General features: G+C 37.5%; 1 protein-coding gene across 1 annotated transcript in view; it reads right to left on the bottom strand.

Moving 5' to 3' along the window:
- The window catches only part of ACSS3 (acyl-CoA synthetase short chain family member 3), a gene marked incomplete at both ends in the record, with an annotated part of 64,815 nt that extends 46,651 nt beyond the window's left edge, over positions 1–18,164 (bottom strand). The window contains 5 exons of the mRNA XM_084205938.1: positions 2,103–2,243; positions 2,538–2,672; positions 6,411–6,599; positions 11,696–11,840; positions 17,848–18,164. Coding sequence (XP_084062064.1) covers positions 2,103–2,243; positions 2,538–2,672; positions 6,411–6,599; positions 11,696–11,840; positions 17,848–18,164 — 927 coding nt within the window. The remainder of the gene's footprint in view (positions 1–2,102; positions 2,244–2,537; positions 2,673–6,410; positions 6,600–11,695; positions 11,841–17,847) is intronic.
- Positions 18,165–25,319: the final 7,155 nt, after the last annotated feature.

Here is a 25,319-nt window from a genome sequence, read left to right as displayed (position 1 = left end):
AAGAAGAACATATGAACATCTCCACTAAAGAAGTAATTTTGGAAAACAAAAACCAAACGTACAACAAAACAAACATTCAGAAGATAACTAACAAAGCTAAAATTCTCTCAGAAAAGTTAGATATACAAATGCTTAGTCAATATATAACGACAGAAAAAAAGAGTTTAAGTATTTACCTCACTTAAACTGTACCATCCCAATACTAGGCATATTTTAAACTCATTGCCTACTTTATCTATATCATCTTCACACCTGCAAAGTAGACAATCCCTGAAAAAACTGGGGTGAATTACTCCCTGAAATGTCCCTTTTTGCCCTGACTCTTTTTAAAGATGTCAGAGTATAGTGTTGAAAGTTTACTATCTAGCCTGAAGTGCACACAAGAATGTTAAATGAATACCACCGCAGTCTTGAGCTAAAAGAGGGATTTGAAAATTAAAATGAGAGATCATCAACAAAAAACCAAAAACCAGCTCTGGAGCATCATTAACAGGAAACTTTTGCACATATTTTGCAATATAAGTATGGTCAATATATATTCCATCACCTTCTAGAACATTATTACTAGAAGAAAGAATTAAGTAAACTACGTTCTGGTGTCCTGAACTAAAATTCAGATGAAACCCACTGGACCAAACAAATATGCAGTGTGCAGACATTGCAATGAAGCTGTCTGTGCTAGGCATGGTATATTCTCATGAGGTACTTAATAGAATGAAATAGGCACTTTCAGGCCTCATCCAAGAAATGAGGGACTGCAGAGATACAGTAACTCATTAAAATGGAGATTGCTAAGGGAGAGAATGGTTTACAAAGACTTCACCAATTTCAGACAGGAGATTGCCTTTGCTCAACTCAGCTTCTGATCTGAGATCAACAGAAGTTGTTTAGGATGGTCATAAACAATCCTAAAAAATTCATGCAGTTTTACCTGCATGACCCTTTAAATTAAGTTACTTAAATAAATAAAAAAGTTACTTTTTTCACTGAGAGTTACTTATTGTAGGTTACTGTTAGTTGAAAATCTCTCTCTTGTAAGGGCGATTGATTCAAGGTATCTTTATTTTTCTCTGCAGAGACAACACAGTGAAGTAAACTTCTGAGACCTATTACCTCTGAGATACCCAGTCAAGGAAAATATCTGTTGTAACAAAGGATCCTACCTTGGTTTTTTTGACAATTTAACTGTATGATTTAGGATATATATGTTGTTTTCAAGGGTCCCCATTGAAGGCAAAAGCAGAACACATTTTTCTCAGCAAAACTGATGTTTGTTTTCCCTTACATCCTAAGAGATTGTGAACTTTAGGCAACTTAGGCAACACTATTAAATAATTTTTAAGCAGTAGAATTGTTCTCTCCAGCATGTGTGATACTGTCTAAATCAGTGCTGGTAAGACTATTACCTGAAATTATATTCAGCTTGTCTTCCACATTGTAAAAGATCATTTTAAGTACCAGGCAAACACTCAGAGAGTTAACTTTTAAAATATAATCCTTTAAAAATACATTATTAAAACTAATTTACATTCAAAACAAACATTTTTAAAGAGTACCCTTTGTTAATTTTCACTTAATCTAAACTTCTGTTTTCAGGGTATCATGTACTCAGAATTGTGCAGTAACACAAGAACACACTTTATTTCATTTAATCTGTAATGTCATTCAGCACATCTTATCCACAAGAAAATTAGCTAATATGTAAATAATGAACAAGATTAGTCAGCAATAAATGCAATCACACAAGTGATATATTAACTGGTCTTGTCATTAGGTAACTATACTATGCTTATCTAAGAAAGTTAAAACACAGAAGATAGTACTGAATAAGACATTCTGCTATCCTCAAAAGTTTATTTTGTACAAACAATTGAAGAAAATTTATCTTATCTTTATATTACTACTATTTAAATTTAAAAACATTATTTATTCCTAGACACTGCCTTTAAAACAGTGTAATGTGAATTAAACCATTTGCAGAATGCATATCATTTACAACATTGTGGTCTGGCAAACATTTTCAACCTTTTCAATTAAATATTCTTTCACAGAGAACTGCAAATAGTTGGTCACAGACACTTAGACTACTGATAGTCCTTTACCTTGGGCAAACCTGTTGTTCCAGATGTATACAGAATATAAAGTGGATGGTCTGAGGGAACAGAGACACATTTTGAACACTGGGCTTTTGCAAGCTCTTCTTCCCAGTCAAGATCACGACCTTTGGTAAAAGGAACATGGCCCTGCCCATTGAAAAATGAGAAAATTGTCAAAAGAAAATCACATGGAATGAATGTAATTAATTCAAAAAACATGTACTATTCAAATTTTTCATACAGTATTATTCAATTTTCTGTAATCTCTCTACTTCATTAGTTCTATTTTGTATTTAAATCTTATGAATGTAACATTTGCTCTTAAAATTAAAAAACAAACTACAATAGATACAGTAAAATATTTCTTGCAAAAAAGTAAAGGCACATGCACTACACAAACAAGCGAAGGTTAACATAAAGGCAGTACAACTGTACACCCACCAAATTAGGTCGCTGGTAAATGAGAACTTTATCAGGTTTGCTCTGTACCATTGCCAGTGCTGCTTCCAGCAGAGATATGTATTCCACTTTCCTTGTCGGTTCTACTCCAAAACTTGCTGTTACAATAAGTTTGGGCTGAAAACAAAAGAGTTAATATGTATATTTGCAATGTACTTTAGATATGTAACCCAATAATATTTTCAAATCTATTCAATATATATAATTTATCTCGACATAATTAGACACAGGGGTTAGATCAGTTTTCTAGAGTAAATCAAGCTTGTGTGATCTCACTGTCCATGCGTCTGCTTTTTGTCTGGAAGAACATTAATACCTTCTGACACTTCACTATTTTCAAACATATTTGAGTAAGAAAGCAACAGTGTTAACTTCTTATTAGTTGCATAAATATTAATGAACACAGAGAGAAACCCCTGTCCATCTCAGCTCCTCCACTAAGGAAGAGTGGTGCAGTGATGTCAACAGTTACTTGTACTGTTTTGCCTTCTACCTAATGCTTCCAATTTCACATTTCAATACTAACTGAAGAACTTTGCTGGCTTTTTCACAGCCTGCAATTAAAGTCACAGGATGGAAAAGAGAAGAAAGAGGGAAAACAAGGCAAACAAAAGATGGCGGGAAACTAGAAATACAGGAAGAGAGTAAGCGAAAGTCATAAGGCACATGAGGAAAGTAAGGATAGAGTTTTTCAAGAGATGGCTGAAGGACTGAGTGTGCAAAATTACTAAAAAACAGATTTGAATAGATCTGGGGTTTTTTAGACTAATATCTGCTTCCAAATGTAGATTTCACATCTTTTTTTCAATTTCAATATTTTCAATTAATTATTCAAATTATTTTCAATAAATTAACCACAGATTTTATGTAAGACCGCCTAAGTGAAGAAATCTGCACAGAATCTATTTTGACTTCGGTCCGAAGATCAGTATTTTTATTTTTTGTTTTTCAGGAGAGAAAAGGTAGCACCAAAGAAACTATGTGTTAGAACATATTTTACTTAGAAAAGAATGAGTCTTCAATCTCCCTTGTTTTGAAGTTTTAGAAATGTATTTATCATATAGTTTACTAATTGTATGCAATAGCATAAATCCCATTAAGTAGGCATAAACCACAATGTCACAGTTAAGGCTAAATTAAATTCAGCAGAGAAAGCAAAGATTAAATAGTTTTCTTGTGCAGTAATGTTTCCTGTCCAAACCTGTCATTCAGGAAAGATCCCTAATTGGTGTGCATTCAAAATAAAGATTCTGGATGAGCTTTAAAATTTCAGTATTCATTGATTTTCCTTTTTGGAATGCACTAATTTAATAGAAGAAGATGATTCAAAACAACGCAGTTAAGCTGCAAATTCATTGGGAGGCCACCCTGAAGTAGACTGTAATAAATAAAAGATACACAGTCCAATTCAAGTGTTAAGATGAAAAACTCTTGTTATCACTAGCTTTATAGGGATTTGTTGGTGATCCCACCTGCGCTCATAAAGTGCCTTGTGTGTAGTAAGGACCTCTAAAAATAACCAGTACTAAATTAGTTAACGTGATGCACTACCAAAGTGAAGAAGCATCATGGATCACTCCGGCCAAACCAAAGGCCCACTACTGGTTTTAACTGCTCTTTTCTTCTCTCTGCCTGATGACATTATTTCTCCTGCACCTCTGCTCTCATATTGCTTTCATACACCCATTTCCCACCTCTTCTGTGGCTCAATGTAGTCATATATGTTAAGATTAGATAGAAATATAACAAGTTTGAAGAAAAAACAGGGACAGTTCAAGGGTCTGCTGGAGGACAAATGACATAGTGATCTATAGAAAAAAAAACCAGCAATGTTATGAAGTAGAAATGAGATAAAGCAAGGCCCAATAGTAAAAGATGTTGGTACAAGACCAACAGTTTTATTCTGCTGTAAAGACTCCTTCTACAAATTCTTCTATGCTCTCTAATACTCCTCAAGTGATGCAGCTGACACTCCTGAAGGAGGGGATGCCATTCAGAGGGACATGGACAAGCTCAAGGAGTAGGCCCTGCAACTTAATGAGCTTCAACAGGGCACAAGTGCAAGGTCCTGTACCTGTGCCAGGCCAAGCCCTCCAAAAATCAATACACTTGGGGGAATGAAGGGATGGAGAGTAGCCCTGCCAAGAAGGACTTGGGATACTGGTAGATGAAAAGCTGGACATGAGCAATGTCTGCTGCAATGGGACAAAGAGGCAATGGTATTAAACTATAAGAGGGTATATTTAAACTAGATATAAGGATGACATCTTTTGCAATGAGGGTAGTGAAATACTGGCACAGGTTGATCAAAGAGATGATACATGCTCCACCCCTGGGAACATTCAACGTCAGGTTTGACAGGGCTCTGAGCAACCTGATCTATCTGAACATGCCCTGCTCATTGCAGGGAAGTGAGACTAGATGACCTTTAAAAGTCCCTTCCAACTGTTCCATGACTTTATGAACCTACCTATTGCTTTAACATTACAAATTATATATTCCCAGAATCAAGTTAAAGGAAAGATGACAAAAAATCCTGTTTTCATGCTCATCACAATTCACTGCAGAATGCCTGTAACTGCCAACACCTGACACAAGTAGAAATTACCAGCTGCAGGACTTTGCAGCATTCCCAGACCTATTTAAAATTCAAGATAAATTAAGCTAAGCTGGCCAAGTGTACCTTTTCATAGTCACCAGAAAGTGCTTGTTATTTCTTTCACTCAGATTTTCCAACAGAGTAGGAAGTTTGATCTTTCTTCTACAAGACCATCTTACAGCCAGCTTTCCACAGCACATGTTTAAGGCTTTCTAATTAATTTTAGCAATATCAGGTCCTGTACTGCAGCATCTAAACCAATTCACAAAAAAGCCTAATAAAAAGGTTAGGTTATTGTGCAACTGCTTTATTTATTCAGCATTTTTACTGTCTATCACAGGTACTTACAGGTAGCTTCAAGAGCGTGCGATTCACTTATCATGCAAGCTTTATCACGCTAAAAATTAGGGCATGTTTTGAAACTTAGATTGAGGATATGCCTCCCCTTACTCACATTTTAATTATACATCAGATGGACCAAAAATCATCCATAATACTTCCTTTTAAAGAAACCAAAAGGCAATGTAAATTAGGACTTAGTTCATGGTTTGCAGCTAATACTTCAAAAGAGTTCCTATGTGACCTTGGGTAGAAAATTTAACTTCCTCTCTTTTCATTTTAATGCATGAAGCAAGGATTATGATTATTATGTTCTCTCCCTTTTATCCCCTGGGGAAAAACCATTTGGATTAATTAGTCAATAATTGCAAAATACTCTAAAAGTAAACATGCTAGATGATTTGTATTTTTGGCAACCTCCATTTTTGAAGTTTATAATTTTTTCTTCTACATTATTTTATAGCTTGTTTAAAAAATGGGTAAGCGGGAAGAAAGACAGGGGAAACTAGAGAGCTGTTGTAAGCCTTTTTTCATCACTTAGGGTTGGCAGAATTTTCCTCATACACTTGATGAAAATGCTGAACCAAAAGCCAATATTAAGGAGATGGCTAGCAGAAAAAGATTGACAAACATGAGAAGAAAGTACACTCTATACAAACAACAGTGTGTTAAACTCCTGCTTTTGTAGAAGGGGTCAAAATTGCTCACTTGGTGTCTGCTAAACAAGCATCAACCTCAGCACAGAGTTCTTTGCTCATATTGCAACAATAGGTATTATAAACAAACTGCGTGCCACACAAAGAGAAATGTTATCCTGTCTGGCAAAAAAACCCTAAGAACAGGGTTTTGACATTGACTAATAGGAGTAACTAATGCAATCTAACGCAATGGTGTTGGTTGCTTCAAACAGGTATTACCTTTGCATGATCAATGCGAACCGAAAGCTCTTTAGATGCAAATCCACCAAAAATCAGGCTATGGATGGCTCCTATTCTTGCACAAGCCAGCATACAGTACACTGTCTGTGGAATCATGGGCATGTAGATGACCACACGATCTCCTTTCTTCACACCATGCTTGATCATGACATCAGCTAACCTGGACACCTGTACTGACAAAACATTCATATTTAAAGTTCCTCCAGATCTGCTGCTGCCCCATTAGAAAAACTTTCATACAGTCAACAGATGCACGACATCAAAGAGACAAACAAGTATGATAAAGAAAGCTGATATAATGTAATCAAGGTTCAGTACATTTAAGAGAATTTCTTTCTTGCATTTTTCTCTGGTAAAATAAAAATGGAAGGAGACCAATTATTGTAGTTGATACAGCCAAAAAAAAAAATCAATAGCAATGTCTAGCAAATTTTTAAATGAGAGTCTAGCAGTCATTCATTTATTCAGGTAACAGTTTGTATTTCTCAATTTTAGCTCTTAAGAATGAATGTAAACAGGTCATTTCATAATGTAAGTTCTGTCCAAACTAGCTAACTTTGAAACACAAATCAACATGTAGTAGTATTTTCTTTACTGCAGTCTCATACTGCACTTCTCAATCTGAGACAAGAGACAGTATATTCTGAACCAAAGGGAAACACAAATTCAGAGTGTTATCCAGGTTTAAATATCTAGGTTTAAAATCAATTTTTCCTCTCACTATCAGATTTTCATTTTTGCTATGGAGAAACCTAAGAGAGACTATGTACAGCAGCAAAGGACTGGAAGTCACGAAATGCAATAGACTGATCAGCAGCAATGCTCCTGTAACACCATGAGAAAATATTTATTACTTTGACAGTACAAAATATTTGGTCACAAAAGTAGTACTGAATACTTCATTAGTATTTACCACATAGTAAGTTGGATTATAGAGAGCATGGGAGCCCATGAAAAGCACTGTGAAGTTGTCCCAACCTGCTTGTTGTGGCACAGTAACGTGGCATCTTCTGAAAGAAATGCTTTCTTTCAGTATTTAGAAATTTGAGTTTTCTCTTTTTAAAGAGCCACTACATTCAGTCCTAAAGTCCTCATAAATATATTGAAAAAGACATAAACTGCTTTGTATGCAGTAAGGACATCTAAAAGTAACCAACAGTAAATCAGCTACAGTGATGTCCTTACCCAAGTGAAGAAGCATTATGCATCACTGTGCATATCAAAGACCCACTACTAACTTTAAGTGCTCTTTTCTACTGTTGTACATCTCTGCCTAATGACACTATTTCCTGCACCTCTGCTCCCATATTGCTCTTATACATCCATCTCCAACCTCACTGTTTCTCTCTTCAGTGGAAATACATGTTCAGACTTTCAGTAACCTGAGACAGTAACATCCAGAAGCTCCAGGAGCATCTGCTCTGTCTTTGCATTAAATTCACAGCTCCTCCACAATCAAACAGCACATTTCTACATTCTCCCTGAGGATTTCAGAAAATGGAAACACAGAAGCCCCAAGCAGGCACTCTTGCATCAGAAGATACTGTGGAAATTCCATTTTCTGTAAGCATTGCATAAATCTCTGCTGCTATTTTCAACCAGAAGAAAGAACATGTTTGTAAGGCAAAGTCATCACACCACCAAGCTGAAAACTCACACAACCTTAGGTATCTATATGATTTGCACGTAACAGATATCTTAATTATTACTGATTTTCAAGATAAAATATCCTTTGCTAGACTTATTAATACCTTAATATAAATTAATATAAAACTGATACACACTATCAAAACTCAACAAAAACCAAAGACTGGAAATGTAAAAAGCTAGAATTTATTGCCATACCCCCAGCATTTACAGTCATTTCTAGGTATAATTAGTGAAAGTAATTGTAAATAAAGATAACAATTCTACTTCCAAAGGTAAATTACTTTTCTGTAATTCCTAGTGTGAAAACATTAAAATCTTCGAACACAGAATTAACATCACCCTCTCTCAAAGAAACAAAAAAGGTAATCATTATCTTCTCTCCTTGTGACTCTCAAACAGAGCGTTGACAAAAAGGCCAGAAGCAATGAAAATAACATTTAATGAGTATTTTTATTGTCACTGTAAGTGTGGGCAATAAACAGTTAAACACAATGGACAAGTATTATTATTATTATTATTATTATTATTATTATTATTATTATTATTATTATTATTCCTCTTTATTTCATAAATTATTATTAATAATTATGAAAAAGGCAATGTTCACCTGCTAAAGGAAAAAGACATTATTTAATGATCATAATTAGTAATTTTTAAACAGAAGACTCCTAGTGCCTGTAAACAAGCTATATAACTGGTTCCTGGGTATAGGAAGGAGACAGCAAAGAGATCTTCATGTACTTACATAATCTTTATTGAAACCTATCATAGCTAAATTGCATTTCAAGCAGAACATGTGTACAGCATACTGCAGACAGGAACCACACGTCACCTGTGCAAACCCAGTAATCACTTGTCTGCCCCTGACTTCCCCACACTAGACTGTAATGTCACTGAAGACAACAATCCAATAAAATACATGGCTATCTATGATTTTTCCTTGTGCCCTTCCCCTCATCCTTTTGACAGACAGGGAACTTTTGGACTATACGATAAAACACTGTCTCTATCTGCAACTATTTGGAAGACAGGGGAACATTGTAAAGCAGGTTTACATTGCCCTTCAGATTGCTGTGGTAGCCCTGAAATATCCAAGCAATCACTCTTTCTAAAAAAAAAGGGGAGGGTGGAAAAGTGAGTACTGACATTTCATTAAATTGTTAAAAGCCATGAAACCTTCCACTTTGTTACAATGTGCCCTCATTTAGGATTTACATTAATACAGTGTAGTGTACTTTATCATTAAAAAACTAACATGCTATTTCTCCACTTTTCTTCAAGTTTAAGACTGCTCACTCACTTTAATAGATTTGACATTTCATTAATAAAATCACTTGAGACTAAGTGATATAACAAGAAACTCAAGGAGGCTTTCAGCTTGGAAGACCAGAGCATAAACTGCACTTCTATCAAACGCATGGTCCTAGTGAGCACGGTTTTACTTTTACACAGCAACCAAATACTACAGCTGTATTAGCAGCTAAGCTTTCTAAGTCATTCAGTTCTGAACTCCCAGCAGTTACGAAAAGCAGTTTTGGTCCGTGCCAAAAGAATTCGTCTTGAAAGATGCAAAACCAGAAATCCCATTCAAAACGCTCAAAAGAGGAATTCCAGACCTTCCTGGGTTGAGCAGTGACTGGAGCACACAAGCATAGAATCCATCAATGCAAGCTAAACTCTCCTAGACCTATAAGATCCATGAAAAAAATACTACAGCCTAGGTCCCTCCTGTGTTCAGCAGATCTCTTTGTTACTTTTGCTTTCAGTAGTCCAGTAACTCGCAGATAAACCAAATTAAACATACTGTACTAAAGTGGACCAGAAAGCTTCAACAGACAAGCTATTAATATCAAATATTGCCTTTCACATTTTTTTGCTTTTGATTAAGAGCAAACTGTAGAGAATTCAGAAATAGTATTTAGATAGGACTCAGCCTCCAGCAAGATTATAATGAACTTGAGTGAGTACTGCTACATACCCCAGAATACTTAAACTAGTTCTTCCACTTGGTTTGGCAATGCTCTGTAAGAAGAGATGTAGATGAAAGAATGTGTATGTCAACTAGCAAAATTTTTTTGACACTTTGCACAAATGCACCATGTCTTCAGACTATTAACACACTTACAGAGACATAAACTTAAGAGACTTAATATAATATCAAGTTTTAAAAGAAGAAAAAAAGGCTACATTTCAAGTTCTTTTCAGAGGAAATTTCTACCAAGCAAGTTCATTTAAAATAATTTACATTAAAATGTTGTATTTCTGCATTCAAGTTAACCAAGTATTATATGCAATGTATATATAGATTGATTTCATATATATACATCTATTTGAATACATATTGTGTATATATCATAATTATTGAAGGCAAACGACTCAAAAATTGTATATAGAACATTTTAATTATACTTATATATATATTAGTATAAATAAAAATAGGTAAGGAGCTGGATCCTTTCCAAGTCTTCAGACTACTTAAAACACCAAAGCTAGTTGTTCCAGCTCCAGCATACCATATGTCATGTTGTTTTTTGGATTTGTGTCCAAATAAATAAAAAACTGGTAAGGAGTACATGTTTTCTATATTTTCCTAAAAAGGTGGAATGCATAACAGGTTCATCATTTCTTTGTAGCTGTATGACTTCTCTTTTCTTGCAATAGTGGAATAAACCCCTCACAAACAGAATTACTGTATTCTGAACTCATTTCACATTTTAAACCACAGGTCCACATTACTCCGGACACTACATGCATATCTTAAATACAGTGAGTGTGTTACATTCAAAGTAATCCATCTTGCACATTGAAACACATTAAGGAAGAATACCAGTCCAACTCCAATGTTTCTTTGTACTCAATTTTAAGTTCAACTGCTACATGTAACTGGAAGAAAAAAGCTAAAGAAGAGTTGCAGCATGAGGGCAAACCTCCAGCAGACAGCCCTGAGAGCCAAGAACTTTCAGTGGGGCAGACTGCAATCACCACTGCAAACATGGTGGCAACAACCCATGGTGAGGCAGAGTAAATCTGAATGGGCTGATGCAGAACTGGATATTCACAATCTCATCAGGAGTAAGCTACCTCAGCCAACAGGGAAGTCAAAATCCACACACCTTCCAGACAGAAGAGCGACCTTCATGACAGCCTACATAGGGACAGGTGACACAGCTTCCTTTGGAGTTCTCCCAGTTAAATTTCATTTAGGCTTACATTCAGTTGTGTGCAGCAACAGCCAAGGTACACATTTCATTTCTATGGTACTGTACTTGTGCTCATCACAGCAACTGTCAAGAGACTTAACTACCACTACGATTAACCTTTTTATTAAGATCTGTTAGGGGAAAAGAAAATGAAATCAAATGCAGACAAGTTAAAAGTTTAACCAACCAGGGGAAAAAAAATTATTAAACTGACGAAGAAAAAGAGGACATAGAGGAATTTCAAAACCTATTGGATGCAGTATAATTTGGCAGAGGTAGCCAAACTTATAAACCAATACTGAGCATAGCAAAAGCGGTAAACTAGTGAGCTAGATCATTTCTATCTCTCTGGTATTTACCTACTGTGCAATATTTATTGCCCCTTCTCATTGACAAGGTTATTCTGAAACATACCTGTTCCAAAAGTTCCTTATATGTTATTCTGTCTTTGGTATTTGTTACAGGACTGTCATAAATAATGGCAATTTGGTCTCCTCGTCCATTCTCAACATGACGATCTACAGCGTTGTAACAGATATTCAGCTCTCCACCTACAAACCTACAAAAGAAGTAGGAAGTATATAATAGCTACCCTTCCAAACTAAGACAAATTTTTTTTTTTTTTTTTTTTTGGTGTCATTTGGTGTTTTTCTTTTAAGGAATGAGAGCATTCAGATAAAACATAGCTCTCAAAAGATTATACTCACTTCAGGAAGTTCTTTTTTATTCTGTAACCTCATGATTGACTCAATAAGCTAAATACGACTATTAGTGAAAATACATTAAAGTACTGTATCTTAACTGACTTAACTAAGAATCCATTAAACTTGGTCTTGGTTTAACTTAATTTGCATTAATCACTCTGATTTTATATGTAGGGTATCACAGAAAAAGCATAAATTCACATAAATTTATTTGACATTATGAAAAGATGCTATTATCCTACTTTGTACTGGCACACACAAATACCCTTTTCAAAGAGAACAGGTTTGGGACTCAAAATAGTCTTATTCATCTCTTGGCAATAACAGTTAAACATACAAGCACCTGTAGCTAAATGAAAGGGATCCCAAGTTATAAGATCATCTGATTATAATGCATTTGACAACACTCTTTTATATCAGAGACTCAAAATTTTCTGTAAATTGATATGAGTCATAGCCACTTCAATAGTTAGACATTTACAGAGAACTCTTACCTTCCAATTAAAGAAGAAAACATTTCACAAACTTAGGTTTCACTTTTCTAGTCATTTTACATAGAAAAAGAAAATTCAAGTGCAGCATAATCCTCAAAGTACAAAAATACAGAAGGTACCAGATACAAAGACAATTCTATTTACTGGAAGATGACACAGCACCTAAAAGTTAAAGTTCACACTAAATCATGCCCTTTTGTTTTTCTATCTGCATGTGTATCTGTGCAGCAAAAATAGCAATATACAAAAAACACACTGTTGAAAGTTTCAAAAAGGTTCTATGGGGACGACTGGACGGTGGCAACATATTATTATAATGCAATTAGAAATAACAGATGGCCTAAAGTAACCTACTACTAGTTAAAAAAAAGTATTTCCTTCTCCACTTCTCATGTTTAGTAAAAAACTGCTCTAAATCAGAATATTTTATATATTACTTTTATATCCATACACAGATGCTATGGCATAGTCTTTATTGTCTAAAAACAGCAGTTATGAAATTAAAACCAGTTAGGATATTTACGATGCAGATGTCTTACTGCAACTCTTTTACAATGCCATTAATAAGGAGAAAGTGGGGGACCATCAAAGTCACAAACCATCCTGTACAAAAGTCTACAAAACCCTTCCTCTAAAAGGAAAACTATATGAACAAAAAAGGATCTGGAATTGTTTCACATAATACAGAGAAACTCTGTATTACTGTCTTAAAAGTTGTGTAAGATTCAGATTTTTCTACCAAATCACTGTAGGATGACATTAACAAGGGAACACATCACCTGGGCTATGCATATTCACTTAAAATGGTCAAAACATGAGCAGGCATGAGAGCTTTGGTTCTTCTAAAGATACATAGCAACATCAACATGAATTTTTAGCAATCACTTACAAACAAGGGTGTGAAAGAGATATAACTCTAAGTTTTATCAAAAACCAAGACTATCTGGAAGGTGTGATGAGAGCTTTGTTACCCTGTTGAGAAGGAAAGAGGTTCTGATAGGAACAGAAAAGCAGACATGCACTTTTTTTACATTAAATGAGAGTAGAAGCTGAATAAAACAGTATCAGTTAGACAATATCAGATAATTTGAGATATTATTATGTAAATTGACCCTGACACAGTTTTAAAAGTATAAGCAAAATTTGCATGGCAATCTGGGCAACATTTCCAAAATTCAAAGGGGATTATATATTGCATCTATGTCTTAGCATCAGAGGAAAAACATATGTTGCAAAATTGCCCTCTGCCTGCACATGTTGGAGAAAACTGTTTCCACATTCCTAAATAAATACTCGTTTTAACCCTTTTAATTGGCATTCCACAAGATTCCAAAATAATCTGTTCAAGTCTTTTACCAACTTCAGCATTAAAAAGATTTTTCTCTCTAACATCTAAAGACTATGTTTCCCATGTTGCAACTGAAGACAGTTTTGACCTGTTCAAAGCCAACTCAAGGAAGTTTTTCCTTCAATTTCTGTACCAAATTCTATGTGGTTTAAAACCTAGGTCTCCATTTTGGCTTTTAGATCAAACAATTTCAATTCGTTCATCCTCTTCTTGAGCAACCATGCTTCATAGTTCTTATAATTTTTCATGAAGGCAAAACCAGATGTTTTGTGCTGTATCAGCCACTAATACAGTTTAGAACAGTACCTGGGATTACTGCTTCAAAAAAACAAGTCAGGGGATGGTGACAATGATCACTCTTCTTCTGGAAATCATTTTGCATTCCACTGACATAATACTGGTACTTCCAGTGGCAGAGAGTGAAGAAAACACACTGGGGCATGTTGTGAGTTTGTTTCATGCTCTTACAGTATTTAGAGAGGAAGAAGTGCCATATGCCTACATTCTAAATACAGTAACAGCCTCCTTCAACTTCTTCAACAGAAGTAGATTACACTGGAAAATAAATGAAAAGCATCTGGTTCTGTACATCTCAGATTTTGCAACCAAAAGCAGAGGTATTGAGAAAAAAATAGTGTTTCCAATTGATCTAATAAAATGTCTCCAAAAGAGGAAACAAATTCTAACTCAAGACACACATACATTAACTTTTTAGTGCTATTTTTCAGGTCCCCATTAAGAGCTTCCAAGGTAAACCTCTGACTCAGAACTCCACTTTTACCCTGTTAAGCCAGTAACCTCTGTTTTCGCTTGGACACCTGGCCTCTTTCCCAGCCGAGTTCCATTGTCTGTTTTCTCTTCAGCCAGTCCTCTGAAAGACCCTCTTCTATGTTCTCCCTCTCTTATATTCAAAGAACTTGCCCATCTGTCACCCTGCTGAGCACACTGACTGCTGGTAACCATTTGGGATTTCAGAGGCATTAAAGTACAACGCTCTATCATGTACAGCCTGTTATCATTTAAAGTCAACTTAAAAAAAGAAATAAAACTGCATGTTGCACATTTGTTTATACAAATTTGAATTGCTTAAAGTTTTTATTATCCACAGAACAACAGGTACTGGCATACAAACAATTACAGCCCGATGCTGAGTCTTCAGACTTGCATCTTTGTATATAATGCCACAGAATCACAATCTGGCTTGAGGTTGGAAGGGACCTCTGGAAGGCACCTGTTTAGACAGGTCTGTGGCATCCTACCCTTAAGGGGAAGGCAGAACCTAAGATTCATAAATCCTCATGGTCAAAAAGAATTCCAAAAGTCAGTGGGCCTGTAAAAACTTACAAAGTTTTATTAGTAAATTCCACACACTTTGTACAGAAATCTGTATGTTAGTCCCTGATACCCTAGCATAAGAACACGGCAGTGGGTTTTGGATAAAGGTATGGTGCAAGGTTAAAGAGACAGATGAAATAAAGAGGGGAAGAGAGAAAGAAAACTCTTCTCTCTTTTCATTTGAAAGAAAGAAAAGGAGATCACCAGTCCTGGCTCCAGTGTTGATCCAGCTCATCAGCTGGATGATCTATCCGGAGACCTAAGGCACACAGGCGCCTGAGCTTTGTGGGGGTACCACTCCAGAGATGAGTTTCTTGTTTTCTATGAAAATTAGTTAGCATGCATGATCCATTCTCCTAGACCTTCCCGAAAATGCATCAGAGGGCTTCAGCAGTCCTCAGGGGTCCTGATACCTCTACAGTCCATGCCTACTTCTCAACCTTCTACCTGCCCTGTACTGTGTTTTGCTTATCTCCAGGAGCTAGAACAAGGACATTTATCCCAGAAAAGTGCTGCCCTACCCCTGCAGGGCCCCCTTCTCCAGCCCCAGCCTGTTCTTTCTCAGTGTTATTATTACCAATAATCCTTGGGTGGCTCCACAGCTATCTGGCTACGGGTGTTTGAGACATACACATTACCCCACTAATCTTCTAGGGTTCTACAAGGTCAGCCTGGAGACAGTAGACCAGAATCATGTCCAGATGACATTTTAATATCTCCAAGGATGGAGGTTCCACAACCAGCTCTGCGCCAGTGCTCAGTCACCCTCACATTAAAAAAGGGAACATGACTGCTTTAGTTTGTGCTCATTGCTTCTTGTCCTGTCATTGGACATCACTGAAAAGAGTCTGGCTCTGTCTTCTGCAAAACCTCCCTTCAGGTACTTGCCCTCATTAACATGATAATTTTGGTTTCTGCATCCACAGAGAAGAAAAGATGCAAGTTAGAAAGTGAGGCTAGAAAAGAGCTTGGAAGACAAGTCTGACTTCAGACAATGAAACATCCATTTTTCCCTCTCATAAGGTGAAATAACTTCCACCTGAGAAGTAATGCTTTACAAATGCCTAACTCTGTTACTTTAAACAAACAAGCTTATCCTGCTCAGCAAATCAATCCACACTTGTTTGACAGAATCTGATTGCAAAACTATGTTCATTTGCATGTATAATACTCTCATTCCTTAGTCCTTCAAAAGTAACCACTGTACTGATTTCATTATACTGTTTGGGAATGCTGCAGTCAATAAACTTTGCCAGTCTTTACTCACAGGATCACAGAACCAACCCTCTTAAGGTCCTATCACTTGTTACTTGGGAGAAGAGGCTGACCCCCACCTGGCTACAACCTCCTTTTACGTAGTTATAGAGAGCAATAAGCTCTGCCTGAGCTTCCTTTTCTCCAGGCTAAACAACCCCAGCTCCCTCAGCAGCTCCTCATAGGACATATTCTCTACACTCTTGTCTAGACGTTAATTATGCAGGCAACCCTACCTAGACTTTCTGAATAGTGCCATGACCTTGAGATCAAAGTATCAAGGATCCTATCTATCCACTGTTACACAGCCCATCATGGCTGGGTGTTACTGATAATTTAGCTGAAGACATATAAATTTTTACTACTAGCGGTGTCAAGCAATGATATCAGACACCAAGAAGAAACCCAGTTCCATTCCACTAGCTCTTTATCTTTTAACTTGCACAGATTTGAGAATTATTAATATTTTTAACTACATTTTAGAATTATTAACATTTTTAATCAAAAACAAACCAGAAAAATACAAAAAGGGCAAAGAACACTGATGTACCAAACAAAGATGACCCTTATCCTACATTGCCTTTTATATTCTGCATCAGCTTCTTGAGAAAAGACCCAAACAAAGATGACCCTTATCCTACACTGCCTTTTATATTCTCTATCAGCTTCTTGAAAAAAGACCCAAGAGCATGATGCAAACTTGCTTAAAAAGAGGCAAAGGTGCCTCTTGGGCACACAGAATTTTAACATTATCTTTGAGAAAGTATTGAAAATCCTATCTAGTAACTTATAAGAAGGATATCATATTCTGTCTTAGGATAGCTAGCCATTCACTGATGAAGATGTATATTACAACACCAATTCCCTTAACCACAACATCTAAATTATAACCTACTATAACAGCATCTGAGATTAAACAACCCCAAAGCCACGCTTTTTATACACCTGTGTGTCCATATGCCGGATTTCCCTGGCATTTGAAGCCGGGTTTCCCATGTCCACGGCAGCCTGTTGCCAGTTCAGACCCAAAAAGGCTGGGACGGGGAGCATCAGGTGCACTCATCCACATCATTCAGCCACACATGGACACACACGGGCACATGTCACACCTGCCAGAGTGCACACTTACATGCCCTCACCCCAACACGCTCACCCATGCTGTTTTTAATAATTAACTTTAACCAAGTTAATTGTCATGTAATGGTCATGTAATTTCCTCAAGCTCCGCAGCCGCCTCCTCCAACAGCGACGGCACACCGACAATCCCAGAAAGATGCTGGGATCGTTCTGTGGCGAGCACATGACCCGGAGCCCAGCACAGCCGCAGCCCCTGGGCGGACAGGCAGCCCACTTTCCCCGCTGCAGCCCCGCTGAGCCCCCGGCCCCGGCCGTGCCCCGCCGCCGCACGGCACCGGGCACTCGGCTACTCACCAGGAGGCGCTCCCCAGGCTGCCCCTCTCCAGGGTCCGGACCCAGGGCTTGTACCACTGGATCTGCTCGGCGACTTCCCCCCAGACCTTCTCGGGCTCCGCCAGGCAGGACCGAAAAACTTCCTCGTACTTGCCCAGCGCCCGGGAGGAGGCGGCGCGGCCGCCGGGCGGCGGGCGGGGGGCGGCCGTGGCCCGGGCCGGCAGCGGCAGCGGGACGCCCGCGGAGCGCCGGCTCGGCCGCCGCCAGGCACCACCGCCCCGGCCCGCCACCGCTCCGCTAAGTTTGGGCAGCGCCGCCAGCTTGCCCAGGAAACCCATCTTCCACGGCCTTCAAGGGACACGCTGGCTTGTCTCTCTAAGGCTCCAAAACACCCTCGGACGCTACGGTACGGAAGGGCAGCGGTTCCGGGGGGCCGGCGGGGCACGGCAGGACTGCCCCCCCGGCGGGGCGGGACGGGCCGGGACGGACTGAACTGAACTGCCCCGCCCGCGGCCCGGCCCGGCCCCCGGGCAACACCGCCCCTCCGAGCTTCCAGCCGGGAAGCGACCAGAGAGGGGTACCGAGGGTCGCTGCCACTGCAGCCGCTGCCGCTCCGAGCGAGCGGACCGGGACCGGGACCGGGACCGGGACCGGGGCCGGGCGTCCGGACCCGTCAGCGCTTGGCAGCGACCGAAGGCGGCGGAGAGACTGAAAAAGAAGATCGACACCTCAAAGTATTTGTGACTTACAGGTCTGCGAGACGCGTAGCCAGAGTACTCCTCAAGTGTTTATTTTGAAAGGCGTTCTTGCTTTGAGAAACTTACCAGTGATAAAATGAGGCATAGTGTTTGTGCCAGCAAAAAAAAAAAAGTTCAGTCTGCTTTCCAGAAGGTCTCTATCATCTCCAGTGGATCTTCTGTTTTGCTCAATATGGTGTATATTTAGAAATCCTTCTTGAGTTTCAGTGTGCGTGATTCAGAGTATTATAATGCACAAGTCAGATAAACATACACCAGCTTCAAATGTTATTTTATCACTTAGAGAGTTATTTTACTGCTTTAATAGGCCTATCCATTACAGGTTGCTCAGGATATTCTTCCCGTAATCACTTTATGAGAATGTCGTCTAGCAAAGAGGAACTCTATAATGTGTTTTGTATTCATTATTAATTTAGGAACCTGTTTCCTGATTGTTGTTGAATTAGTGTTACGTTCTTATAGAAGAAGAAGAACCTAACAATTTATCACATTACAGGTAAAGGAATAAGGGATGAGAAGAAACAGACTGTTTACCCACTGTTTACCCATAGTAGGTTTAATACATGAAATCAGTGTATTATCCAGCTCAGAATACATGAGTGCTGGAGTTCAAGTTCATCAGAAGTTTTAGGTCATCTTGAAAATCCCTAATGGTCTTTCCGCATAAAGACTGGTTGCTGCTTCTGTTTCTGAGGCCTATATAATTATCTCACAGAGTTCCCCCTGGTCCAGTGCTGTGTGAAATACCTCGCCTCACTCTCCTCCCTATCTGTGTCACAATAGCATAATATAAGTTAGTACTAAGTAGCATTACGGGATTTCTAAAAATGCTCAAGTTAAAGAATCAGAGACTTATTTCTTAAAAAGAAGTTAAAACGCAAAAAAACTCAAGCACCTGAAGGACTAAGTGGACATTTTATTTAGCAAAGTTCCCTACTGCTACAGCATGCCAACAAAGGAAGTAATTAAAAATACATTTAAAAAAAAAGAAAATGTACTTGTTCTCAAATTTAACAATTTTATTATTTTCCCCACACTTTCATCACTTTGACAAGACTTTTGCTGTCCACAGAGTTCAGTAGTTAAAGTTTTAAAATAAGTAAAGGAAAATAAAGAGAAGCTTGCAGATACTGTAAACAATGTTGACATCGTGACAGCCCTGAAATCAGATATTGCTGCTGGATGCTCAGTAGTGCATGCATTGTACAAATATGCCTGAGGAACACAATCTCCCTGTCAGGTCACACATAGTTGATCTTAGCATTTAAAAAGTATCCCCAGAATTATATTTTATATTTCCTACCTTTATAATGGGTAGACTAATTTTGACTTAAAATAACAATTCTGATTTAAAATTACCATAGAATGACGATTAATTTTTGTGTGCGTGTTCCTGCTCAGAAATCATCACACAGCCTTAGACTGATGTTCACAATCCCACTTTGTGGCTGAGTGCAGTGCAGCGACTGTCTACCAGAGCTGTGCAACTTAATCCCAATTCAAATTCCTAGAGGTACATTATGCACTCCCAAGGAGTAACCCTTCATATTATTTGCCTTACAAGCTACCTTCTTTGGATCACCAACACTGCCGTAGATGCTCATAATTAGGAGAAGCCCTACAGCAATTGCATGCAGCCGGCCTCTGGGTGGTGATAGCAATCTGTTTTGGAGCTGGAATAACACCCCCCCTTTTCCCTAAAGGGGAGAAAACTCTGGAGGTCTGTGAGCTAAAATACTTAAGTGTATGTAACAGGCTAGTTGTACACACTAACACCGAACAAAGTAATCTGAGCTTTAAACACCTAACGTGTCTGGTGATGCCTAATATTTCTTGTGCTGTTGAAGAGCAATACCAACCATTTTTCCACTCTGTCCATAGTGTGTTTAATATGAAGGTGTAAGTATTAAGCAACAGAATTTGCACTGGAACAGTAAACACAGTATGAATTTTGAAGATGTGTCTTACTAGAAATGCTATGCTGGAGGTGTAGGGCGTACAAGTGAACTTAATAGGGGCAAGAAGTGCATTAAGTTCTTTTAGCTAGTATCCTTCTGATGGAATGTCACCTGAAGGAATGTTTCTAATGAATATCTGTGGAACATACTTCATTAATTAAACTCATCACATCTCATACAGATAGCTAAGAAGGTAAAGAAGTAATTGCTGGTTCTCCCAACTGCACACTATTAATTTAAGCTTCACTTAAAAATACCATTATAGCAGATTTCTGAACTGATGAATTTTCTCTCTAAGGACTTTTTTTTTTTTTTTTTTGCAAAACGTGATGTTTCTGAAATTCACACTCTACAAAGAATTCTGAAGTAATGTCAAGTGATGTGTATAGCAATTACCCTTGTAGACTTTCTTCAAGGACATATGTATGTCTCTATGCATATATCTAGCAAAGAACAAACTATGAAACATTGTCTGGTACTTCTGCAATTGAAAAATCTTATCTGAAGCCTTTACCTTGTCCAAAAAGAAATTTTTTTCCACACAGCTGCATCCTCTAGTGTAAGCTATGCATGTTTGAAGATACATGTATCTTGAAAACAGATTAGCAGAAAAGTATTAAATGCTTTGATTGTCCTAGTACACAAGACTTTGGTAATTCAGATTTCAGTTAGAGACCTCTTATAAGCACAAAGTTAAACTGTAGCTAAAGAATTACTACATATGTTAAATTACTTTGCCATGGTTCTGTACCACCTTTTGTCCAACTTTTAGACTGTATCTATCTCAAAACACTGCTAGTCTTGTATGAATAAGTTTCACTTACAGCACTTACATCCAAAATTAAAGGCAGTCACAGTTTTCTAAAATATGCAGTGGTGTGCAGAGTTAAATTCAAGCCAAAATAAACTTTTCTGTTTTCATGAAAGGTGATGGAAATAGCATCAGTAACCACCATTTTCTAAGGCACATAAGCTATGCATGTATACTGCATGTAAACTATAGATGTAGTTACTATTCCAGTTTATTATCATGTCTTAGAATATTAAATATATCACAGTGTTTTTGAAATATATTAAAACTTCTGTGAAAAGTTCTAAATAATTAAATTATTGCTTGAAAAAAAAAGTCTATGTTCAATCACCCCTCTGCCCACCAAGGGGCTGGGAATTCACATCCTTCTGTTTATTGCTGTCTCTGGCAATGAGGGTTTGGTGTGCTGGGAGATAAATGATGAGGACTTAGAAAAACACTAGAACATCTGTCTCTGCAGACAGAAGCCACTTTTTACATACTTCTGGAAAGTGCTGAAATCAAAGTCTGACTCAATCCTTGTGAAAATGGGTTAGAGATCCTCGGGGGTGAAAATGTGATTCTAGTTTCAATTATTACTGATATTATCATTTGGTTACTTGAGGAGGTCTTACAGTTCAGGACAGTCTGTATTTCATTCTTTTTTTTTTCCCCCATATCTAAATTCTTCTTCTGAATGTATCTTGGGCTTTGCAAGTGTGAGAAACAAAACCAGATAGATAATTGAAAGATTCCTTAATTTAAAAACAAACCAAAACCAAACCATCTAAAATCAAACTAAAACCAAAAGCAAACAAACCAGCTAAAAAAAAAAACAACTCTACATTATGTCACCTAACAAATCAAGGCCATGAAAGCAAAATATTTAATGCAAAAGCAAAATTTATAGCAAGTTCTTCAGTATTTAGGCATGCTAGAGGGAAAAGTCCATGGTAAATTCCTTGTAGAATTTTGGCTTCTGTGTTGCATTCCTGCTGTTGGGGATTTGAATTGCAAACCTGATGTAATTTTTATGAAGACTGTTGTTGAACTTTGATTTTTAAGTAATCCATGTCCCTGAGCTGCCCAGATTCCTGAAAGTGCTAATTAATGATTATTTGTCTCTACAAGAGTAAAATATGCTGTTTTATCCAATGCTATTCCCATTTCCTTCATATACCTCTTCCACTGTTTCCCAGATGACTACACCAGAACCATCATAGGCAAAAGGACTGTTATTACAAAACTTTCAAATTTAAATATATATTCTTTGAGTGGGACTGAAGAACTTGATGCACTGACATTCTTATTGATGTTTCTTTTGAACTTGATAACAAAATTTACCATGGGTTTCACAACTTATTTTTTTACCCAGAAAATTGTCTTTTTCACAGAACTATGATAAATTGCATTAACCCTCAATCTAAGTGTTAATGTCAGTATCGTCATAAAAATAATTTTTAAATTACCTTTTATATAAATATTTCTTATCAGCAACACTTTCTGAAATAGAGAATACAGCCCAAGGAGTATGAAGTTAGACAGTACTGGAAGAACTCCATGATTAAAAATTACAATGACTAGAAGTCCTATTTTCAACCTTCAATGACTAAGATAAAACAGAAAAGCTGATTTTTCCCAGAATATCCAGGCTCGACTAGACCAAAGGTACACTGATTCTGTTTTCTGTCTAGGAGAGATGAGGAGGGTGAGGGAGATATAGCTTGCATGGAGGTGAAGATGAAAATTAAAAACCATAAAACCACATATGCTAAGATTTTCAAAACAACACCTAAAATGTAGTACTGAGCCGCTTTCACACTCAAAGCTCTGAATTTCACATGAGAGCTCTGGGTGCACAAAGAGTGCAGAACTTGCATTGTGGCAGGGCTGAAGACTCAGCAGACACTCTGAGGAGCACAGAGTGAAGCTGGCACAGCTTTAGTGTTTCTCTCCTTTTTTGTCACATCCCTTTGCAAGAAGCTGTCAGTGCAATGCCAGGGCAGCAGACTTGGCTAGGAGCCTGGCCCATGGTCAATTATCATATCAGCATGTACTCAAAGGCCTCTTTTTCTAAAACCAACTTTGACCTTATCTGCTCCATTTCTGGTCGTGTCCCAAAGTTTCATTCCTGCATTCCCATTCTCAACAGTTGCTGGATTTTGTTCTTGTGACATATTTCATTATCCTTATTCCACTCCATGACTATTCACTGTATGACAAGAAGAGTTAATGTTCAAACACCGTGGTGATGGACTGCTTTAGTTCATCTGCAGAATTGTCTTGCAAACAAACACAAAACTGACACCTAAATTGACTGTTATTTTAATAACATATTTCATTGCAACTGTCTTTTATTACTGTGTGCTATATTTTTAAGCATGCAGGATCATCCAAAGCCTACAACAAATAATTCTGTGAATTTTTTGAATGATCCCACTTTTGAGTGGCTCCGACTGGTAAAGAACAGATGAAATTTCACAGCAGCTTAGGGAAGAAATAGTAGCTGTCACTCAGTTTGCCCCAAATAACATCAGTAATAATCTCTGAAAATAGCTTTTTCTATAGCTCATCTTGCAAATTAGCATGTCACAGGATTCCTGAAGAATCTACATAAGAAAAATAGGCATGAATTCAGGCCCAAGAATATTGTACAAAGCAGAAAAACTCTTATTGGTAAGCCAGCAGCAAAACTGTGTGCCCAAATACATTTAGTTAGACATTCTAGTCCACATTTTCTCATGGCCTCATTCTTTTATGGTGCTGAAATAGGCTGTCAGATGTTCACATTTGCACCCTCAGAAATCCAACTCCAGAATTAAGTTCCTATAGTAATTTTAGATGGCAAGGTAAAATTTTAGACTCACTAAATTTAGGCCAAAATTCATTGATTATAACAGAGCAGAGGCTACATTCCCACCCCCAAGATACTCTTTTTTTATTAATGTCTCAATAGTTATTTTTACCAGTGTAAAATGAGTAGAGCAGATACATGGAGAATAACCAAACTTTTCACAAATCAAGGAGAAATTCAATGTCAAAGGCAGTGAGGAACCTTCTGCCATATGATAACTTCTGGAAGCTCTATGGAACTGGAAAAAAGACAGGAAAACAAATTTCTCTGTTAAAGCATTGAAGTGTCATTGAAGTGGATGTCAATGACATACCAAAATTGAAACCTAGTCATTTGCCTTACCATTGCTGTCCTATTTTTCTTCTCCAAGCACCCTTAAATTTACTCAAAGTGGTATGTGGTTCTGATTTTAAGGGTCAAAGGAAGGAATTTCAACATGCATACTGCATGTTCAAATATTTGCTCACTTCTGTTATGGGAAAGCAGTGAATGACTTCTGTGTATGTGTTTTAGGTAGTGTACAAAATTGTATCTCCAGGATTTATTTTTCCATAATAGCTTTAGGGGGTTATGCTCAATATTTTTGCTCACTAGAGTAGCTGGGTTACTTATAAACCTACAGAGCATTCATCTAGCTCTTCCTCTTATCCAGTGTGTTAATTTGGAATTATCTAACAAATTATATTTTATTGTGTAATTTAATAGCAGAGGCTAAATTTCCCATTTATTTTGAATATATATCTCTCTAGTGAGAGAGCCATGTTGTTGTTACCATAGCCTTTCAGAAGACTGAATTAATATTTGTGTGAAATGTTTAGAAATTCATTACAGAGGACAGCTTAATCATCCAATATGAGCCTGGGAATTTTTTATAATTTTAGAACCAAGTCTTTTGGGCTACACCCAAACATTGTTTTATTTGGTATCAAACCCCAAAGAGTCCATTTAAATTGTTGTGTCTATATATAATGGTCTCTAGAAACTGGACTCCAAAGTCTGATTTCTTGGCCTCTGGGAATATTATGCTAGAAAAACCAATGTCCAGGCTCTAAATCTGGTGGTGAATATAAACAAATTCTCAAGTAAAAGCTGAGTCTTTACTTTTCAAATAGACTTTGGTTTCATCTCATAAA

The sequence above is a fragment of the Fringilla coelebs genome (genome assembly GCF_963513975.1).
Source record: "Fringilla coelebs genome assembly, chromosome: 5".
Classification (NCBI taxonomy): Eukaryota; Metazoa; Chordata; class Aves; order Passeriformes; family Fringillidae; genus Fringilla; species Fringilla coelebs.
Note: the sequence above shows the minus strand (reverse complement) of the source record. Positions and strands in the feature narration are given on the sequence as shown.